Below are 21541 nucleotides of genomic sequence, written 5' to 3' on the forward strand. Positions count from 1 at the left end.
TTACCCATAGCAACCAATCAGATTCCACCTTTCATTTTCTCAAGTAGCTCTGAAAAATGAACGTTGGAATTTGATTGGTTGCTATGGGTAACTAAACCAGTTGGTTCAGAACCACTGGTTCAGAAAACACCAAAATATCATCCCAAAATGAGAAAATTAAGATTAACAGTGTAGTAGAACTGCTACACTGCTTCCACAGCGACCTGGGACAATCCCTTTAAGGCTGCCTGCAGGTTTACAAACCGAAAAGGAAGTCTGTTACCAGGAAATGAATTGATAAACCAGGCACATTGCCTTGTGGGGCTAGCCCAGCTGAAGGAAAGGTACTTTTATATAGTGATTCATTGCTTCATTCTGGAAAAAGTGCTTCTAATCCATATGCAGTTAAGTGCACTGAGGGCGGGCCCAAGCCACTCTCTGCAGCTTTGCTCCTCCTGCTTCCTGACAGCCCCTCCCACTTGATTGACAGGACCAGGTTCCTACGTAGTTATCTCGCCTGGCCCTGTCGATAAAGAGAAGGGAGGGGCTGGCAGAGGAGGCACGGGGAGCAAGGGTGCGCAGAGAGACTTGGAACCTTCCTCGGTGCACTTAACTGGATTGAAAGCACTTCTTGTCCAGAATGAAGTAGCTGATCACTATGTGACCGTGCTGCAGTCTAGTACTGTGTGTACCTGTACGGGCGGCAGCAGCCCTAATTAAAAGAATGAAGACGGCACTATTTAGACAGGCTGACTATACAGTGCACTCTTCATTTGTTTAATTAGAGCCCACAGCGGCTGATACTCGTCCGCAGGCCGACCGCTTCCCAACGGTGACATCAGGTTGTACAGTAACAGTGGATATTCTGGTGATAGACTGCCAGGGTAACTGAAATGTATTTATTTTTATGTGTAGGGGGAAATGATATTGATTATTTTTGCAATACATAATAATCTGTTCAGCACAGTACTGAAGATGCTCCTGCCCTCAGTGCCTCGTTTCTATAGATCGCTATAACCGACCTTATATCACATAGAACCACTTCTGTCCTATCTCCCTGATATCTGTACGCGGTCAGTGGTCGGCACCAACTAATGAGCCGCCAGGGATATACAGCAGAGCAGACAGCACTCACCACTGACAGGAAGTATAGAAGGGAGGGAGACTGAGAAGCAGTTTTATAATATGTAAGGATAGTTATATAACTGCCCCTATATACTATAAAACTGCTTCAGTCTCCCTCCCTTCTATACTTACTGTCAGTGGGAGTGCTGTCTGCTCTGCTGTAAATCCCTGGTGACCCATTAGTGGGCAAGCACATCGGGTATACAGAGCACACAGTGTCATGCTGGGCTGAAGACGGGTTTTCTTTAGGAACTCATTGCCAAAAGACAGCTTCAGAGCTACTTTTGTCATGAACAAGTACAAAACGCCTAATAAATTGTATTGCAAAAATAATCATAATCACTTGTCCTGCACATAAAAAAAAAAACCGAAAGTTACACAAAATTACATTATGTATCTATCTACATATACAGTGTGTGTGTGTATATATGTATGTATGTATGTATGTGTGTATATATATATATATATATATATATATATATATATATATATATATATATATATACATATACATATACATATACACACACATACACACATACACACATACACACACACGTACGTCACGGCCTTTTTTTGGTTCCATTCATCCTGCCACATGATAAAAATTAGAAACTCTTAAAAAGGAGCCCTGATTTTATTAATTTTTTTTGTATTACTCCACTCATACTTAGGGGCTTTTCTCTATTAAAAAACATCAAAATCTTTTGATGTTTTTTGATAGCGAAAAGGCCTTTGTAAGTACAAGTAGAGTAATGCAAAAAATATACTGTTAATATTGTGTGGTTGCTCCCTAAGCTCTGATTCTCCATGTCCTGCACTGATGAGCATTGACAAGTCAGCTGGAATGAATGGTTATGCTTGTATTTGTGCTAAATTTGTGCCAGTACCAGCAGTTTTTTTCAATATGACTTGTACGCCTTGTAGAATTTGTGATGAAAGTCATGGTCTTGGGTTGCTCCTGTAGACATCAGTGTTGTCCCACTATCATCCAGTAGATGCTGCTGTTTGACCAGTATCTAAGAGAAGGGCTGTTACCGCAGATGTAGTCTTGTTAATGTGTCCTTTATGTGTTTTATATACCAGGGTCATGCTGTTAATGCAGTTCCAAATGTAGAATATACAAGCTTTTTCAATTTGCCATGTAACATGGACCAAGAAATTAGACTTTTTTTTTTTTAAAGAACCACTCCAGATTTTCTCTTTGGGACCGTGTTTGTAACATCTCTAAGAGTTAGGGAAGAAAATTGAAAGACTTTACCGCCCTCTGAAGACTAGAGATACATGGTGACTTTTGCAGCGCTAGTGATTGATTTTAACTATTAAGGTACAGGTGGTATACAAGGAAAAACTTAGTCCCTCATACACAGCCCCAGGGATTCCACTACTAAATATCACTGTGGTATTCCTTAGCTTATATATTTCTGTGAATTTAGAAGTAGAGACAAATAAAAGAAAAGTATTTGGATGCTTCACCTGCTCTCAATGAGATCACTACACCAATATTGAGCAAATTATTCCTCCACCAAATGCAGGTCAGAGGAGAAACAGCAGGGGGCGCTACCAGTGCTGAAAATGTAATGTACATTAAAAAGTCTTACAATAGTTTTAGTGCAGGTATATTCCAGTAATACTTCATTTGAAATGCCCTATTCACTGCCTACTAATTCTTTCCTGGGATAGCCCCTTTAATAAGTCCCTCAAACTTACCTTCCCAGTTATGTTAAAGGATAACTGTCATATTTTTTAATTTTTTTTGGAGTATTGGATTGTGGTGATTAATATCTCCTTGGTGGCCCTATTTCAACTTTTCACTGTGTATTCAATTACCCCTTAATTCCACATTTTTGTTCCCTGTACTGCCTACTTTTACCTGTGCTTAAAATAGGGTTGCTAGGCATGGTCCGTCTATCTGTTGATAGACAGAGCACGCAGCGTGCAGGGTCACATTACTAACAGCCAGGGACTGTAAATAAATGATTAAAGCCAGGTCCTCCCCAGCAGCTGATAACAGTGCCTGGGCTGTGTGCACTTCTCCCTGTCCCTGCGCTTGGCAGACGCTCCCTCACTCAGTAGAGCTGGAGAATGCAGAGTGGAAGCAGCGCAGACCAGGGAAGGGAGATCTGCCATCTGCTCAGTGTATAAATGAAAGCAACATGTGGTAAGAGGACCCCTTTGTGCTGCAGGAGATCAACCCTTTAGGGGGCAGGGCTCTGGTTACTGACACTTTTGGGGGGCTGTTGTTACTGGCTAGTGAGGGCAGGCGGGATTAGCCTCAGGGTGAGGGCAGTGGCGGCCATCTTAACTGAATAGTGAAATTGCAGTTTTATGCAGACTGGTTGCTAAGGGCTGAATCTTATTAAATATGGGGTAAGTCAGTCTAATAGTAACTGATTCTGGAATATCATGTTATTAGCAACTACATATATGAAAATTGAAATTCGGGTCTAAATGTGACAGTTATCCTTTAAAGATGATGAACACGGGAATTTTATCAAGCCCTGCACTCCAGAATTCCTGCTTCAAGAATTCACAAAATAAGGCTTTGCAACATTTTGCAATTTTCACCACTCCCTCTACTTCCTATTGAGCTGGTTTATCAAATGCAACTTTGATTCAAGTCACAACTTTGTTGCAGTCCTGCTCCAGTCCTATGGTGTAGTTAGTGGAATAACTGTTAGGCTAAGTTCACATGACCGTTTAGCTTTCTGTTCTGATATGTCAAAAACCGAAAAAATAAACCTGATCCGTTATTTGGAGCATCAGTTATGATCAGTTTGTGTCACTTCCATCAGAGATCAGTTATTTTTGTCTGGAGAGAGAGTGCTGCATGTAGGACTTTTTCTTCCATCAAAAATAACTCCTCTTCGACGGAAGTGACACAAACTGATGCTCAAAATAATGAAAAAAAATTAGTTCTTTCGACTGATCAGAAGGGAAAGTTAAACGATCATGAGCCTAAAGATGCACCAAATTTATCAAAGCTTGTGCAACATTTGATGAATTTACCACGTGTTCCTGCAAATTAGACTCCCGCAAAACTAACTTCAAAAAATTCCTATCATGATAAACCTCTCCCGCAATCTTTGATCCGTGTTATAACACTTGAATGTGATCGGCCTGGGAAAAACGGGGGCCGTGTATTTGCCGGATCAACCGCGCTCCCCTGTATCATAGTGTTTTATGATGCAGTCAGTTCATTTCTGATCTCAGATTTCTCGTACTCTGCCCCCATCATTATGTGACTTCGGTACAAGAGATCCGCGCTCAAACATGAACTGGCTGCATCATAAAACAATTGTATAATCAAATCCAGAGGGCCGTGCTTGATCCGGCCCGTTTTTCCCAGGCCGATCACGTGAAACAGCCCTTAATAGAAAACATACACAGAGTACAGATTGTGATACCCCCCAGGGGAGGAATTGGTTGCTAGCATTTTTAACTTTCTGCGGCTGCTGAACCGGACCATAGGTATTACACACCGAAGAATGGGGACATGTTAGTATAACTGAGAACTACAGACATTTTTCTGTACGTCCATTTTGAGTCTACGTTGACAATAAAAGAGAGAGCATGTTAATTCTTGCCACAGTTTGTGTGGAAACCTCCTTGGGTGGCAGCACGTGGATTAGCCTAGTTCAATGAGTCGAAATCCCCAGCATTAAAAACTGCAAACCTGTGGCAGATGTTTGAGGGTCAGCCTCAGATTTCTCTTGCATATTCCATGGCAAATACATGTTGGAATTTTCCTGTGTGTATTTTGGTTGTGTGAACCTGGCCTAAGGTGGTGTGTCCATTTGCCATGTTTTAATAAGCACAAAACATGTGTTTACGCCATTATGAATGGATCCGGTTGTATTATGTCTTCTAAAGCCATGACGGATGCGTCTTGAACACCATTGAAAGTCAATGGGGGACGGTTCAGTTTTCTATTGTGTCAGAGAAAACGGATCCATCCCCATTGATTTACATTGTGTGTCAGGACGGATCCGTTTGGCTCCGCTTCGTCAAGCGGACAGCAGAACGCTGCAAGCAGCGTTTTGGTGTCCGCCTCCAGAGCGGAATGGAGACGGAACGGAGGCAAACTGATGCATTCTGAGCGGATCCTTTTCCATTCAGAATGCTTTAGGGCAAAACGGATCCATTTTGGACCGCTTGTGAGAGCCCTGAACGGATCTCGCAAACGCAAAGCCAAAACGCCAGTGTGAAAGTACCCTAAAACGGGTTGTGCTGTGGCATAATAGACATATCCTCAGGATAGGTCATCGATATCAGATCAGCTGGGGCACAACTCCTAGCACCCCCGCCGATCAGCGAGCGCTGCGTCTCACTGTAGCAGTATAGCTACAACTGCACTGTCCCATTCACTTGAATCATGGCACCATGGCCCCCTCAAACAGCTGATTGGCAGAAATACTGGTTGTCAGACCCCCACCAATCTGATACTGAGGATAGGTCTTTTTTTTTTTTTTTTTTTTACTTGAATATTTATTTTATTTTAGAAACTAGAAATTAGTACAAAGTCCAATATTGATCAAGTCAGTATACATAACACAATAATTATAAACATCATTGTGGCAAAGTTTTACCGATCAATATAAGTTTACACCCAATATAGTAATAATTATACTAATACTACCCCCCCCATATTGGCTGCCGTCCAATCCATTCAATCAGCTATAAAACAGCATTAAATATACCTAAGAGGTCTTGCGTGACACCCCCTACTTTCTTGCGATATCCTCATATACTCTAATTTGTTGAAGGTATAAACTCCACTCGCTTACCGAGGGCGGGGAGACAGAGCCCCAATACTTAACCAACATAGCTTTGGCGACCATCAGACCCCTCATCCAGATCTGTCTGACCCGAAGGGGGGTTTCCATTTCTGAGAGATAGTATCCCAAAATCACTGTCAAAATGCCCGGGTTGTAATTCGACGCGGACTCCTTTTGTAGGGAAGAGAACACTTGGTCCCAATATTTTTTGATTTTACTGCAGCCCCAAAGCAAGTGTATATAGTCGGCATTAACATATCCACATTTAGGGCAACAACAGTCCCTAGCTTTATTTTGACCGAATTTCCCTTGGATTTTTGGGGTATAATATAATCGATGCAAAATCTTAAATTGGATTAATCTATGGGCATTGGAAACCGACGCCTTCTTCACATTCTTATAGATGGAAGACCACTGTAGTGGAGAGCAATTCAACTCTTGCTCCCACTTAGTTGGACTATTAAAAGGAGTAACAGTTGCCAATGCCGTTCGGAGTTTAGCGTACAATGCAGAGATCTTCACCTTCTCGTACTTGTGAGCATCACAATAATCGAAAAATAAATTCTCTCGTGGAAAAATGAAGTCCCTATTCCTAGAGGCTAAAAAAGTGTGTTTTAAGCGTGTATACATAAACACGTCTAGTGGTGAACTATAAGTGACACCAAATTCCCAAAGCGATTTAAAATGACCCGAATAAAAAAGGTGAGACACTTTATTAATACCCTTACGTGACCAATAACCAAAATCTGTAATTTTGAAGAATTCCGCCAGCCCCTTGTTCCCCCACAGAGGAGTGAAGGCAAAGGGACTAGAAACTTTAAGGATATCCTTCAGCTTATTCCATACCCTCTGTAGTGAACAAGGGATCGGCAAGGACTTCTCCAATCCCATATACCCAGTCTCCAAACATGCAAAAATATTCTCTATTGGTTTATCCATCACTTTAGTCAAATAGCGTAGAAGTAAACTCTCTTTCAAAAAGCAACAACGCTGTATCTGTGCACATAAATAATAACCTTGAAAAAAAGGAAGTGACAACCCACCATCTTCCTCCGACAACCATAAGTATCTCTGCTTTATACGCACCCTCTTCCTTCCCCAAATTAGATCATTTATCAGAGTCTCCAATCTATGAAAAAATATATCGTCAATCCAGATTGGGGAGGCACATATCGGGAACAAGACGATGGGCAAAATAATCATCTTAATCAATGCTATTCGATCTATCTGAGCCAACATCAATTTCTGCCAAGCGCTTATCTTGATCTTAACTTTATTCAATACCGGGACCAGATTCAGCTCGTAAAACCTATTTATGGGTACCCCAATCTTAACTCCCAAATATTCCAAAGTATCCTTCTGGCCCCTGAGGATAGGTCTTTGATTTTACACCACTGCACAGCCCCTTTAAGAACCAGTTTCACAATGTGATCACTAGTGAGTAGCAGTGTTCTTTGTTAAGACTTGCATGGAAGATGATTCATATTTTATGTTTGAGTAATATATAGAATGCTGTAATAAAGGAAGGAGTGCAATACTGGAGGGGATAATGGTTGATTAGGACATGAAACTGAATGGGATTTGTGTAGTTACATATTATGTACAAATGTTACGAGCTGCTTTGTGTTACCGATAAAATGTGTAACTGATTTTCAGGTCATTTTAGGTTTTAGTTTAAAAAAACAGTAATAGTTTCTGATTTCTTTACATTGTTCCGAGTAAGGCTACTTTCACATCTGCGTTTTTGCTGGCTCCGTCATGGGTCAGCAAAAACGCTTCCGTCATGATAATACAACCGTCTGCATCTGTTATGAACGGATCCGTTTGTATTATCTGTAACATAGCCAAGACGGATCCGTCTCTAAAACCATTGTAAGTCAAAGGGGGACGTATACTTTTTCTTGTCTTAATGGGACAACCCATGTATGTTGCGTGCATTCATACCAGGAGTTAATGAAAAGTGCAAGTGGATGTTGCTGCTTTCAACATGCGCTTTTCATCTGGCTCCGCTGTAGCAGCAAAAACCGTGCTTCTATGCTGAGAATGTAGTCCAATTTCCATTTGCCTTTTTTATGTGATTTTTTTATTTTCCTTTTTTTCTTACTTGTAGGAGCTCACAATGGCTCAAGATTCACCAAGAAGCTCAGCAGCTGAAATTCCTGTAACCAGCAATGGAGACTATGACGAAACCGTAGAGCACAATTTTAACATGGTATTTATTTCTATACGTAAAACAGAATGAATAATATAGAGGCTTCTATCGTAAGGTCATATTATTTTTTAAGTCGCCTTATAATGTACTCATGAGCTTGGATGTATACTGTAGCTTTTTTTTTCTAATATAATATCCCCTTTAGGCTACATGCACACGACAAAAAATGTTAAAAACTGACATGCTGTCAATTTTACATGGCCATTTTGCATCAGTGTGTGCATCCAGTTAAAAACGGACATAAAAAATGGATGCGTTTGGCAGTTATTTGTAGACACACCCTTCTGAGAACACTCACAGGATGATAGGCCCCCAGCTAAAATAATTTCCCCCATAGTGTAGGATTTTTATTACAATGCCCCCTATTTTGGCCCCAGCTAAAACAATGTCTCCCACGGTGTAAATATATTTTTTTATAGTGCCCCCAGCTTTAATAATGCCCCCATGTAGGCCCCCAGCTAAAATAACGTCCCCTATCAATAAAGAGAGAAGAGACTGCCGCAGCGCGAGCAAGTGGATGAGGGGAGTTTTGTTTTTGGTTTTTTTAACCCCTAAATGGCCATATAGATAAAGTGTACCCGTTTTTAACAGCCATTAGACTGGTGCACTCCTGTCAATCGGTCGTTAAAACCGTTCCCATTGATTTCAATGGGGTCCGTCTGATTGTGGAAACGGACAAAAATAGGACATATCCTATTTTTGGACGGACGCTATTCACATGGCCGTTAAAAGAAAATATTAAATCATCCCCTTTCCCAATTTTACATATAAAAATAATATATATAAACAATAAAAAAAAACTGTATACTAAATATCGCCACTTCCGAAAAAGTACAACCTATTAAAGTATTGAAAAATATCTCCTATGCAGGGATTGCTGTAACAGAGAAAAACATGTAAAAAAACCACACAGTTCTCCTTTTTTTTGTCACCTTGTTCTATTATGGGCCAGACCTTTACATAAAATACGGAATGCACGCGGCTTTTTGGAGGGTTGTATGTTTCTTTCGCTTGGTATTGAGTATTCCAACACTTTTTTATGGGACCAAAATTGAATAAAAATGTTGATATTGTGACAACCCTAGTCACGGGGGCATAACGTCATCTCAGGTCTATTAGGTCACAAAGAAATGGCATCTAGCGGCTGTAAACCCCCAGGAGACCAGTGGTGGATAACAGTCGCTGTGCTCCGAGGGCTGCTGCGCGGAGAGGCCTGGGCTGAGATAACTGGCACTGCTCTCTGGAGTTGCGGTAATATGGCTGTAGTGTGTAGGGACTAAGACCCACATGGGAAGTACTGGTCTTTAGTAAATGACCCCCAATGTTTTATTTGACTTAAAGGCATGTTTATGATGCCAGTGTGCCCTTTCTGACAATGTACACTTATGATGGGCACACTCTGAACAACCCACTTATCAGGGTTTTCCGCTAGCATGTCCCAATGTCTATGGAAGTGCCAGAGATAGCTGATCGCTTTTATCTCCAGCACTCCCATAGAGAATGAATGGAGCAGCAGGGGGCACGCCTGACCGTCTGCTCCATCAGATTGGGGGGGGGACGATGACCCTGTTCTTGGTGGGGCAACTAAGAGATATTACTGTATGGGGGCATCAAGGAGACATTATAATGTATGGGGGCAACAAGGAAACAAGAGTACAAGTTTTGAGGGTTCTAAATGGGCATTTATCGCGATATATATCGCAATAAATTTCTTAATATCGTTATCGTGAGAATATTTTTGATATTGCCCAACCCTACAATGGGGTCAGTCCTTGTGTGGATCCACAGCACTTCAGACTGCACATCTGCTGCTGCAATTCAGGTGCCAGCTTTGGCCTTCTGCCGGCAGATACCCTGGTATATATGTGTTCTGATGTATGTGAACACATCTTTAATAGGGTTCTTCAGTTTTATAAAAATGGATTTGATTCATGTTTTGGTATAAAGGAAAACAAATGAATTAGATATCTGATGACCATGGCAGAAAGATGTGTATTTTTTTTTAGTAATTTGCATATAAAGATAATCCATGCATCCCAACAAGGATTTCCATGTACAGTATGTGGAATATACAGTGCCTTGAAAAAGTATTAATACCCATTGAACATTTCCACATTTTTTCACGTTAAACCCACAAACTTCAATGTATTAGACCGACACAAAGTAGCTAGTATGTGTGAAGTGAAAAGAAAATGATACATGGTTTTTTTAAATTTTTAATAAATAAAAATTTGTAAAAGTGTGTTGTGCATTTGTATTCAGCCCATACTGAAGTCAATACTTTGTCGGACCACGCTTCACTGCATTACAGCTGCAAGTCTTCTTGGATATGTTTCTACCAGCTTTGCACATCTAGAGGATGACATTTTTGCCCATTCTTCTTTGCAAAATAGCTCAAGCTCAGTCAGATTAAATGGAGAACGTCTGTGAATATAAATTTTTAAGTCTTCTGACAGATTCTCAATGGGATTTAGGTCTGAACTTTGACTGGACCATTCCAACACATGAATATGCTTTGATCTAAACTATTCCATTGTAGCTCTGGCTGTATGTTTAGGGACATTGACCTGCTGGAAGGTGAACCACCATCCCCGTCTCAAGTATTTTACAGCCTCTACCAGCTTTTCCTCCAGGACTGCCCTGTATTTAAGTGCCATCCATCTTACCATCAACTCTGACCAGTTTCCCTGTCCCTGCTGAAGAAAAGCATCCCCACAGAATGATGCTGCCATCTCCATGTTTGATGGTGGGGATGGTGTGTTCATGGTGATGTGAAATGTTAGTTTTCTGCCACACATATGGGATCATTTTATTAAGACTGGTGTTTTAGACGCCGGTCTCAATAACTCTGCTTTGATGTGCCAAAGTTATGTAGAGGCCTCTATATAACTTAGGTGCATCGACTGCCGGACTAAATCTATGCCAAAAACAGTCATAGAAAATGATAAATGAAATGGACCAGCCGGCCCGCCCACACCATGACCCCACTGGCGTATGTGGCGTAGATGCGGAAGAATTCGCAGATTCGGCCACAAATCCCCTTTGCGACCGAATCTGCGACAGATATATGCCAAAAATTGTTGTATATCCATTCATAAATGACCCCCATAACGTTTTGCATTTAGGCCAAAAAGTTTGACATCTGACCAGAGCACCTTCTTCCACATGTTTGCTATGTCCCCTACATGGCTTGTGGCAAACTGTGAACTGGACCTATTATGGTTTGCTTTCAAAACTGGCTTTCTTCTTTCCATTCTTCCATAAAGGCCAGATTTGTGGAATACATGACTAATAGTTGTCCTGTGGACAGATTCTCCCACCCGAGCTGTGGACTTCTGCAGTCCTCCAGAGTGACGATAGGCTGCTTCTCTACTTAGTGCTCTCCTTACCTGGGCTGTCTGTTAAGATGGACGGCCATGTCTTGGTAGGCTTGCAGTTGTGCCATACTCCTTCCATTTTTGGATTGAACAGTGTCACTTATTGATTGAAAGCCTTTTACTTTGCATGCTTAGGAGTCCAGTAGGTGGTCTACCAATTTATTGACAGTTTTGAAGAATTGTTTGACAAGCTAAAATCTCCAGTTTACGATACTTGTGTTAAGGTACATTCACATGAAAGCGTAAAAAATAACATGTTACAGAATGGATATACTGTCGTTTTTTCTTTACCATTTAAGATCAGTATGTGCATCCCATCCAGTCTGGCCATCTATATTGCATCCCTTTTTAATGAATTTTAAAAACGGATGAATTTTTTTTTTTTTTTTTAACCCCAATTCCTGCAGTGCCCTCAATATATATTATGCCCCCTCCAGTATTTATACCCTAGTATAAATAATGCCCCCCACAGTATTCTGCCTATATAATGACTCCTCCCAGTGTGATCAAGTGACTTCAGGAAGCCGGCATTAGGTTATGTTGCCTCCAGTGAGGAGCAAGTGTTCCTGCGCGTAATTTTGAAGAGGTGAGTTTTTTTTTTTTTCATAGTGTTCTCGTTTTTATGGTTGTTAGATCCCTTTCTGTCTAAACTGCCATTAAAAACAGGCCAATTGAATGGACATGTCCTTTTTTTGGATGTCATTACTCACTCACCATTAAAAAAAACGGGCCTGTGACTAGCCCCATAGAATGCAGTGAAACCAGCCTCGTATGAATGTCGCCTTGGGCTGAGTTGCATACTTCTGATATGTGATGCACTGGATTATTTATATACTTACCAACTTTCAGTAGATGGTAAGCAGGAGACTGTTATTTTTTAAGGCCATGACCAGTCACTTTTTTCTAGGGTCTATCCCTTTAGTGATGTACCATGTACAGTTGGAGCTCACGATGGGATGATTTTTGGGAGAATGCTGCCCATAATATAGTCTGAGGTTTGGCAACTCTTTTGGGTATCCAGGATATCTCCCCTCTGTATTGGAGCCTCTCGGACTTTCCAGGAGAGTCGGCAGATATCATTATTTTTTGGTTACTCAATTACGTATGTATGCCGCATTTTCCATAAAATCTAGGGTAAAATGCCCATGAAAATTGACTGCCTGCTGGTGATCCCCTTTCCATTTTCATAAAAGTCCTGGACCTTGCTGCTGTATTCCCCACTTATCTGGGTTCATATTTGCATACCAAAGCCCGACATGTAGACACAAGTACTGCTGATGTAATCTGCTTACAGTATTCTCCATGGTTTTATGCAGAAGGACCACAATGCGGTATTATATAAATTATGTTGTATGGGGTGTTCTGAAATTGATGGCTTCATTGTTTTTTTACGATTAGATTGGATAAAGTGTCTTTAGAGGTTTAGCCTGAGATGACATGTCCTCCAACATGGTGTAAACATATACTGAGAGATGTGGATCCCATGTAGCACCAACTAATCCTGTTTGTGCACCTCAGCGCTACTACTCCTTTCAGACTCTCAGACTCCAGATCGCATAATTAAACACTCACATTTCACTTCAATGCATAAATGGCTTACTGTCAGTCACCGAGGAGAAAAATAGAGCTCAAGGAATATGTCCTCCTCACAAGTGAGGTTTAGTATGATGGCAGTGTGGCAGCACCCGCTTGTTGTTTTTTTGTTTTTTTTTTTGTTTTTTTACAAGTCCCAGGGAGTGGCTGCTGCAAAATGGGTGCAGCAAGGTTGGCAGTGATGCAATAGCAGGGACCTGTCATCATATCTGAAGGCTTTAGGCTAAGTACCCCCCCCCCCCCAGACACACACACCTTATCTTATAAAAAAATGTTCTCAGCCTCTCAGGTGTGTGTAAGCCAGTTTTCTGTCAAGTAGGGAAATACGTTATTATTGTACAAGTGTTCACATTAAACTCCTATATAGCTGTTATGTTACTACTGTTTTTGCTGAACTGAAGTGTGTTCTTGGCCCTGTTCCCATTAAAATGACTACTTGTAGCAGCAAAAGAGCTGTATCTACAGCACCATCTATAATTAATTACCACAGCATTAGAAGAGGGTTTTAGATCTCATCCAGACATGCCAAACCTTTTTTGGTCTGGGGGCCACATTGTCAGATTGCACCTCAGCCCAAGGGGTGCGGTAAGATTTATGGTGTGTCGGCAGTATACAGGTGAAACGCGAAAAATTTGAATATCATGCAAAGTTCATTTATTTCAGTAATGCAACTTAAAAGGTGAAACTGATATATGAGATAGACTCATTACATGCAAAGCGAGATATTTCAAGCCTTTGTTATAATTTGGATGATTATGGCTTACAGCTTATGAAACCCCAAAGTCACAATCTCGGGTCCCCTTTGCTCAGGGGGTATAGATTAATTAGCTGACTAGAGGGTGACACTTTGAGCCTAGAATATTGAACCTTTTCACAAAATTCTAATTTTAAGCCGCATTAATGCAATTCCTTTTAATTTGCATTACTGAAATAAACTGACTTTTGCACGATATTCAAATTTTTCGAGTTTCACCTGTATATTATAAATGTCTGATATATGGGTGTTCAACTCCTGGGACCCTCCTGTCTGGAGAATGGGGACCCTTTGCGGCTCTCTTCAGTCTAGTGTGTGGGGTTACAGAAGGCACCTGAATATTTCACAGCAGTCATATGTATGCCTACTGCTCCATAACTCTGAATTGTAGAACAGTGGGTAAGAGAAACATCCACTCCCCACGTATATGGGGATTACAGAGATTGAACCCCTACCTATGGAACGTTTAGCTGATATAGTATGGATATGGCATAATAAAGAATTAACCTTTTATGATCTAGTTTGTTTCAGGTTTGAGAGAGAGACTAGTTTGCTAGTCTGAGTTTCTCCCCAATATGTATGCGTTGTCTGGGAGGTACTTTTCATTACAGAGAGTCCCTAGTATTACGTACGTGGAGTACTGTAGCCCAGGCAACACCCCTCTGGGTGTCTGGGAAAGATATTCAAATTAGCAATCTAATTCCAGCAGATTTTAAGATGTGCTAATTTTCATATATTTTTCCCAGAAGCCCAGAGGAACATTGACTGGGTTACAATACTGTTCATGCATACTCTGCGCCCTCCATAAGAACAAGATAGTCTCCCTAACCAAGGCCTCTCAAGCAGGGATGCTAAACCTGCTTCCCTCCAGCTGTAGTAAAACTACAACTCACATCATGCCCTGCTGTAGGCTGTCTTGCCATGCTGGGAGTTGTAGTTTTGCAACAGCTGGAGAGCCGCAGGTTGGGCATCCCCGCTCTAAAGCAACCCAGTAAAGTTTCTTTGCTTAAGGCCTCATGCACACGACCGTTGTGTGCATCCGTGGCCGTTGTGCCGTTTTCCGTTTTTTTTCGCGGACCCATTGACTTTCAATGGGTCCGTGGAAACAACGGAAAATGCACCGTTTGGCAGCCGCATCCGTGAGCCGTGTTTCCTGGCCGTGAAAAAAATATGACCTGTCCTATTTTTTTCACGGCCAACGGTTCACGGACCCATTCAAGTCAATGGGTCCGTGAAAGAACACGGATGCACACAAGATTGGCATCCGTGTCCGTGATCCGTGGCCGTAGTTTAGTTTTTATACAGACGGATCCGAAGATCCGTCTGCATAAAGCTTTTTCAAAGCTGAGTTTTCACTTCGTGAAAACTCTGAACCGACAGTATATTCTAACACAGAAGCGTTCCCATGGTGATGGGGACGCTTCTAGTTAGAATACACTACAAACTGTGTACAAGACTGCCCCCTGCTGCCTGGCAGCACCCGATCTCTTACAGGGGGCCGTGATCAGCACAATTAACCCCTTCAGGTGCGGCACCTGAAAGGGTTAATTGTACTATCATATCCCCCTGTAAGAGATCAGGGCTGCCAGGCAGCAGGGGGCAGACCCTCCCCCCCCTCCCCAGTTTGAATATCATTGGTGGCCAGTGCGGCCCCCCCCCTCCCTCTATTGTAATAATTCGTTGGTGGCACAGTGTGCCCCCCCCTTCCTCCCTCTATTGTAATAATTCGTTGGTGGCACAGTGTGCGCCCCCCCCCCCCTTCCTCCCTCTATTGTAATAAATCGTTGGTGGCACAGTGTGCGCCCCCCCCCCCCTTCCTCCCTCTATTGTAATAAATCGTTGGTGGCACAGTGTGCGCCCCCCATTGCTTCCCCCCCCCTCCCTCTATAGCATTAACAACGTTGGTGGCCAGTGTGCGGCCTCCCATCTCCCCCCCCCCCCCCATCATTGGTGGCAGCGGAGTTCCGATCGGAGTCCCAGTTTAATCGCTGGGGCTCCGATCGGTAACCATGGCAACCAGGACGCTACTACAGTCCTCGTTGCCATGGTTACTTAGCAATAGTACAATAGTTGAAGAGTCATACTTACCTGCTGCTGCGATGTTCTTGTCCGGCCGGGAGCTCCACCTACTGGTAAGTGACAGTGACAGGTCTGTGCGGCGCATTGCTAAATGAACCGTCACTTACCAGTAGGAGGAGCTCCCGACCGGACACGAACATCACAGCTCCCAGGTAAGTATGAATCTTGTACTATTGCTAGTAACCCGCTGCCACCAATGATCGGGGGGGGGGGGGCGCAAGATGGGAGGCCGCACACTGGCCACCAATGTTGTTAATGCTATAGAGGGAGGGGGGCCAATAATTGCCACCAACGATTTATTACAATAGAGGGAGGAAGGGGGGGGGGGGGGCGCACACTGTGCCACCAACGAATTATTACAATAGAGGGAGGAAGGGGGGGGGCACACTGTGCCACCAACGAATTATTACAATAGAGGGAGGAAGGGGGGGGCACACTGTGCCACCAACGAATTATTACAATAGAGGGAGGAAGGGGGGGGGGGGCGCACTGGCCACCAATGATATTCAAACTGGGGAGGGGGGGGGGGGGGTCTGCCCCCTGCTGCCTGGCAGCCCTGATCTCTTACAGGGGGATATGATAGTACAATTAACCCCTTCAGGTGCGGCACCTGAGGGGTTAATTGTGCTGATCACGGCCCCCTGTAAGAGATCGGATGCTGCTAGGCAGCAGGGGGCAGTCATGTACACAGTTTGTACACAGTTTGTAGTATATTCTAACTAGAAGCGTCCCCATCACCATGGGAACGCCTCTGTGTTAGAATATACTGTCGGAAATGAGGTTTCACGATCTAACTCATATCCGACAGTATATTCTAACATAGAGGCGTTCCCATGGTGATGGGGACGCTTCAAGTTAAAATATACCATCGGATTGGAGAAAACTCCGATCTGATGGTATAAAAGGGACTCCGGACTTTACATTGAAAGTCAATGGGGACGGATCCGTTTGAAATGGCACCATATTGTGTCAACGTCAAACGGATCCGTCCCCATTGACTTGCATTGTAATTCAGGACGGATCCGTTTGGCTCCGCACGGCCAGGCGGACACCAAAATGACTTTTTTTTTCATGTCCGTGGATCCGCCAAAAATCAAGGAAGACCCACGGACGAAAAAACGGTCACGGATCACGGACCTACGGACCCTGTTTTTGCGGACCGTGAAAAAAAAACGTTCGTGTGCATGAGGCCTTACTCTGTTAAAGGTTAGTTACCTAGAAAGAGTTGGGTTCCTGGTATGAGAGAGTTTTCCTTAATTTTTGAAAAGGAGACTAGCTTGCATGTGTCATTTGCAGAGAATGTGAAGAAGCATGCATAGTAATGTATTAGTCAGATTATGAAAAAAGCATTGACTGAACAGTTTGAGGCTACCACCAAAAACTTTAATATGGGAAAAATCTACAGGGACTCCTATTTTCTTTAGTATGTATAAACACACATTCATACTACATATTAGTATGCCTGACACTTTTTACCTACGTGCTAAAAGGGGTTGTCCCATTACAACAACTTATCCCCTATCCACAGTATGGGGGATGTGTCTAACCAAGCTACTTTTGGCATCCCTATATAGTTGTATGGAGTGGCAGCACGTATGCGTTTCCACTGCTCCATTCAAACTGGTCCCTGTTCTAGTGGTTGGCGGAGGCCCCAGTGGTTGAACCTGTCCGGCTGCTCCTTAACATATTTGCTGGATTGGGGCCGGACAGAATGACAGCTGCGCCCAGCAGGGACACATCAGACAGGCTGTTCCCGGCCGGAGCAGCCTATTGGATCTGTTTCACGTGTATACAGGTGAAATTAGAAAAATATGAATATCGTGCAAAGTTCATTTATTTCAGTAATGCAACTTAAAGGAGTTTTCTCATCTCAGACAAAGGGGGCATATCGCTAGGATATGCCTCCATTGTCTTATAGGTGCAGGTCCCATCGCTGGGACCCGCACCTATATCGAGAACGGAGCCCCGAAAGTAAAGGAGAGTGCACTGCGCATGCGCAGCTGCCCTCCATTCATTTCTATGGGGCCGCCAAAAATAGCAGAGCGCTGGCTCGGCTATTGCCATCTGCCCCATAGAAACGAATGGGAGCATGGGCCGTGCATGCGCGGCACGCTCCCATTCACATCTATGGGAGAGGCAGGGTTTAGCGCTTGGTGGTGGACGGACCATGGGAAATCTGGGGTCCTCCAGCCACAGCGCTCCCCGCACCTATCAGACAATGGGGGCATATCCTAGAGATATGCCCCCATTGTCTAAAATTGGAATACCCCTTTAAAAGGTGAAACTAATATGAGATAGACTCATTACATGCAAAGTGAGATATTTCAAGCCTTTATTTGTTATAATTTGGATGATTATGGTTTACAGCTTATGAAACCCCAAAGTCACAATTTTGAGGTCCCCTTTGCTCAGGGGGTATGGATTAATTAGCTGACTAGAGGGTGACACTGAGCTTAGAATATTGAACCTTTTCACAAAATTCGAATTTTAAGCTGCATTAATGCAATTCCTTTTAAGTTGCATTACTGAAATAAATGGAGTTTTGCACAATATTCTAATTTTTCGAGTTTCGCCTGTATGAAACAAGCTTCTATACCATAACTTGGTAACCTCTCTTTTCTCTTTGGAAAGCAAGAGGTCCTAAGGAATAAATCATTGGCATTGGTGTGCAGGTTTTCTGTGCAAGGAAATCTACTAGATACTCTGGTAACAGCACTTGGCTATCTCTAGCAGTCCCATAGAGAATGAATGGAGTGGCAGAGCTCCTGCTCAACTTGCCATTTCATCAGATCAGAGGTCGGACTGCCACCTGTCACTTTTATAGTGGTGCTTGAAAGCGAACCCTTCAGAATTTTTGATATTTCTGCATAAATTTGACCTAATACTACAAAGGAGTTTCACAGAAGTACTAAAAGTAGGTAATAACCAAATCAAACAAATCAGTCAAAAATATTCCACTTGGTCATTTATTTATTAAGGAAAATGATCCAGTAGAAAATTCTGAAGGGTTCACAAACTTTCAAGCACCACGGTAGTTATCCCCTAACTAGAATACCCCAGATCCATTCATCCAAGTTAAGCTAAAGACCTCTTGGAAATGCGCGCGGCAAACGCATATCTCTTATAATGTGTTCACGTGCTTTGTCCAACCAGAGGGAGTTTCAAAATGTGTGTTTTGGTGAAGGTAAAAATTTCTATCATGACCAAACTTGTCTTTTGAACTTTTTATTAATGACTGGTAATTTGGTGGTGTCTCATATCACTCCTGTTTCTGGGATTAATGGAGGAAGAACCAGATGAAAAAATGCTGAACATGCGCTATGACTAAATTAATGTGAAAACTATTTATTTTTTGTTTTTCACTTTTTAATGAAAGGGGTTGTGCACCTTATACATTCATCATGTATCCACAGACTGGATAAGTAATAAATGTCAGAGGGTCCCACCCATCACTAGAACTGGGGTGCAAAAGCCCCCTATTTATACGCCTTTGAAAGGTGATACATGTCCATTGTGGCACAACCCCCTCACTGCTATTACAACATTGCTTCGTTTTTCATTTTGGATGCGTTGGGACAATACCAGACATTTGCTTCAGCAGTGACACAGCTGTAATAAACTTTCAAGTAGACACTCCTTGATTAACATTTTTATTGGTCCTTGTTGCTTACTCTGCTCGTTTAAGGCAGTTGTCCTTTTATTGTGAAAATATTATATCTCAATGCTACATATTACATTTGTATGATAGATTATATTGTGTGATCAGACTGGAGCAGAAGCAAAAGAAAGCTTGTCATTGGTGTGCGTAGCAGCGATAAATGTATGGACAGTCTTTCATAGCTACAGTATAATGATCATCGCACTCTTAGGGCGGGTTTACATGTCTCGATGTTACAGACGATTGTCGGGAAGGAAGCGGTCCATCCCAGCAGTCTGTGCTCGTTCAGTGAAGGAGACCGCTGCTGGTCTTCCCAATAATCTGCCCGAAAATCGGGCCGTGTAAATCCACCTTTTACACGTATAGATGATTTGTCAGATTATTGAAAACGCTGCCGATTTATCTGTCAGATCATCAGCAGAGATGATCGCTGCATTTACATACAAAAGTTACCTCCACTAATTGGGGACGAGCGTTCGATACAGTGATCGCTTGTCCCCATAGTAGATCATTGTTCCAGCACAGCAGATCGCAGTCTATACACCACGATCTGCCGCACAGGAACAGTGATTTTCTGTGCCACCCAAATGACCCGATCACCCATTGAATGAGCGTTTGCTTGTTCATTGTATGATTGCTGGCAGATTATCGGGGACGAGCATTTATACAAACACTATTCCCCCATACTCTGATCATCAATAAAAGGACCCTTAAAGGGGTTGTGTCACTTCAGCAAATGGCATTCGTCACGTAGAGAAAGTTAATACAAGCCACTTACTAATGTATTGTGATTGTCCATATTGTTTCCTTTGCTGGCTGGATTCATTTTTCTAGCCAGCATAGGAGGCAATATGGACGATCACAATACATTAGTAAGTGCCTTGAATTGGTGCAATGAGGGTATCACCGTTGCCCTTGTTGAACCCAAGCTCCACTCCTTTGTGTGGACAGTCCCTCACTGATTGCTCTGATTGACAAGACAGGCAGTGGTAAAGCAGCCAGAGAGGGGCTATCCACAGAAAGGAATGGAGCTTGGGCAGCAAGAGCAATGGTGACGCCCTCATTGCACCAAAGGCCTGATCTGCATCTTAAGAGAATGTATCATAACTCGGAAACAGAGCCTCACATCAACAAAAGAAAAACAGCGTTTTAATCAGGTGAACGACAGCTATGTGTCTATGTATACAGCTGGATAGGGAGGTCACTGGTGACAGATTTCTGTGAACATTTTAGAGAAATACGTTGTGTTTTATTGGTCCTGAGACTCAACCTTTCTTCTTTCTCTCTCTTTTTGTAGGACTTGAAGCGATCAGTGCCAGTAGGACTTGGTCTTTCAGAAACGCACATCACCTCCCATGGCTTTGCTAGCACTAAAGAAGGAATCGTAGAAGCCGGGCCCTTTCAGGGTAAGACCTTGTAGAGCAAGTCTTCTTTATAAATGGATGTTACCAGGAATAATTTGCACATTATCCCTTTGTTACTGACATTTGTTGACCTCTTCTGATCCGCAGAGGTCGCTGATGCTAACAGCACATCATGTCTTTCAATTAGTAGTGGGGAGCAATGATCTCTATGGCAAATACTTAGCATTTCAAACTGCTTGACTATACTGTATAAACCTAACTCTTTGTCTCCCATAGCAACTAATCCCTGCACACTTACCTGTAGAGGTCAGTGGTGCAGTTCACACATCAGCTCATGCACTACTTTGGTACGTGTCTTTTGGATGTAGACCTAGAAACCATTGAAGACAAGTGACATATAGACCTCACTGCCTGCATGGAGCAGTCTGAACCCATTATAATTCATATTGTGACGCAACATCAAAAGCTGATGATTTAGAAAAAATGGGGGAAGAGGGGGGGGGGGAGAATATATTAAGATTGTTGTTTCTTATGCCAGTCTTAATCCCCTGTGTGCCGGAATGAGATGTGCTTAATTTATTAAAGGGTTTGTGCCACCATTAAAAGTTATATTAACATAAAT

General features: G+C 42.6%; 1 protein-coding gene across 3 annotated transcripts in view; it reads left to right on the top strand.

Annotated features, from left to right (window-relative positions):
- The window catches only part of ARFIP1 (ADP ribosylation factor interacting protein 1), a 155617-nt gene that overhangs the window by 61180 nt on the left and 72896 nt on the right, over nucleotides 1-21541 (top strand). For all 3 annotated transcript variants that reach the window (XM_040418551.1, XM_040418554.1, XM_040418553.1), the window contains 2 exons: nucleotides 7993-8094; nucleotides 20853-20961. In XM_040418551.1, coding sequence (XP_040274485.1) covers nucleotides 7993-8094; nucleotides 20853-20961 — 211 coding nt within the window. The remainder of the gene's footprint in view (nucleotides 1-7992; nucleotides 8095-20852; nucleotides 20962-21541) is intronic.

Source organism: Bufo bufo, chromosome 2, assembly GCF_905171765.1.
Source record: "Bufo bufo chromosome 2, aBufBuf1.1, whole genome shotgun sequence".
NCBI classification, from domain to species: domain Eukaryota; kingdom Metazoa; phylum Chordata; class Amphibia; order Anura; family Bufonidae; genus Bufo; species Bufo bufo.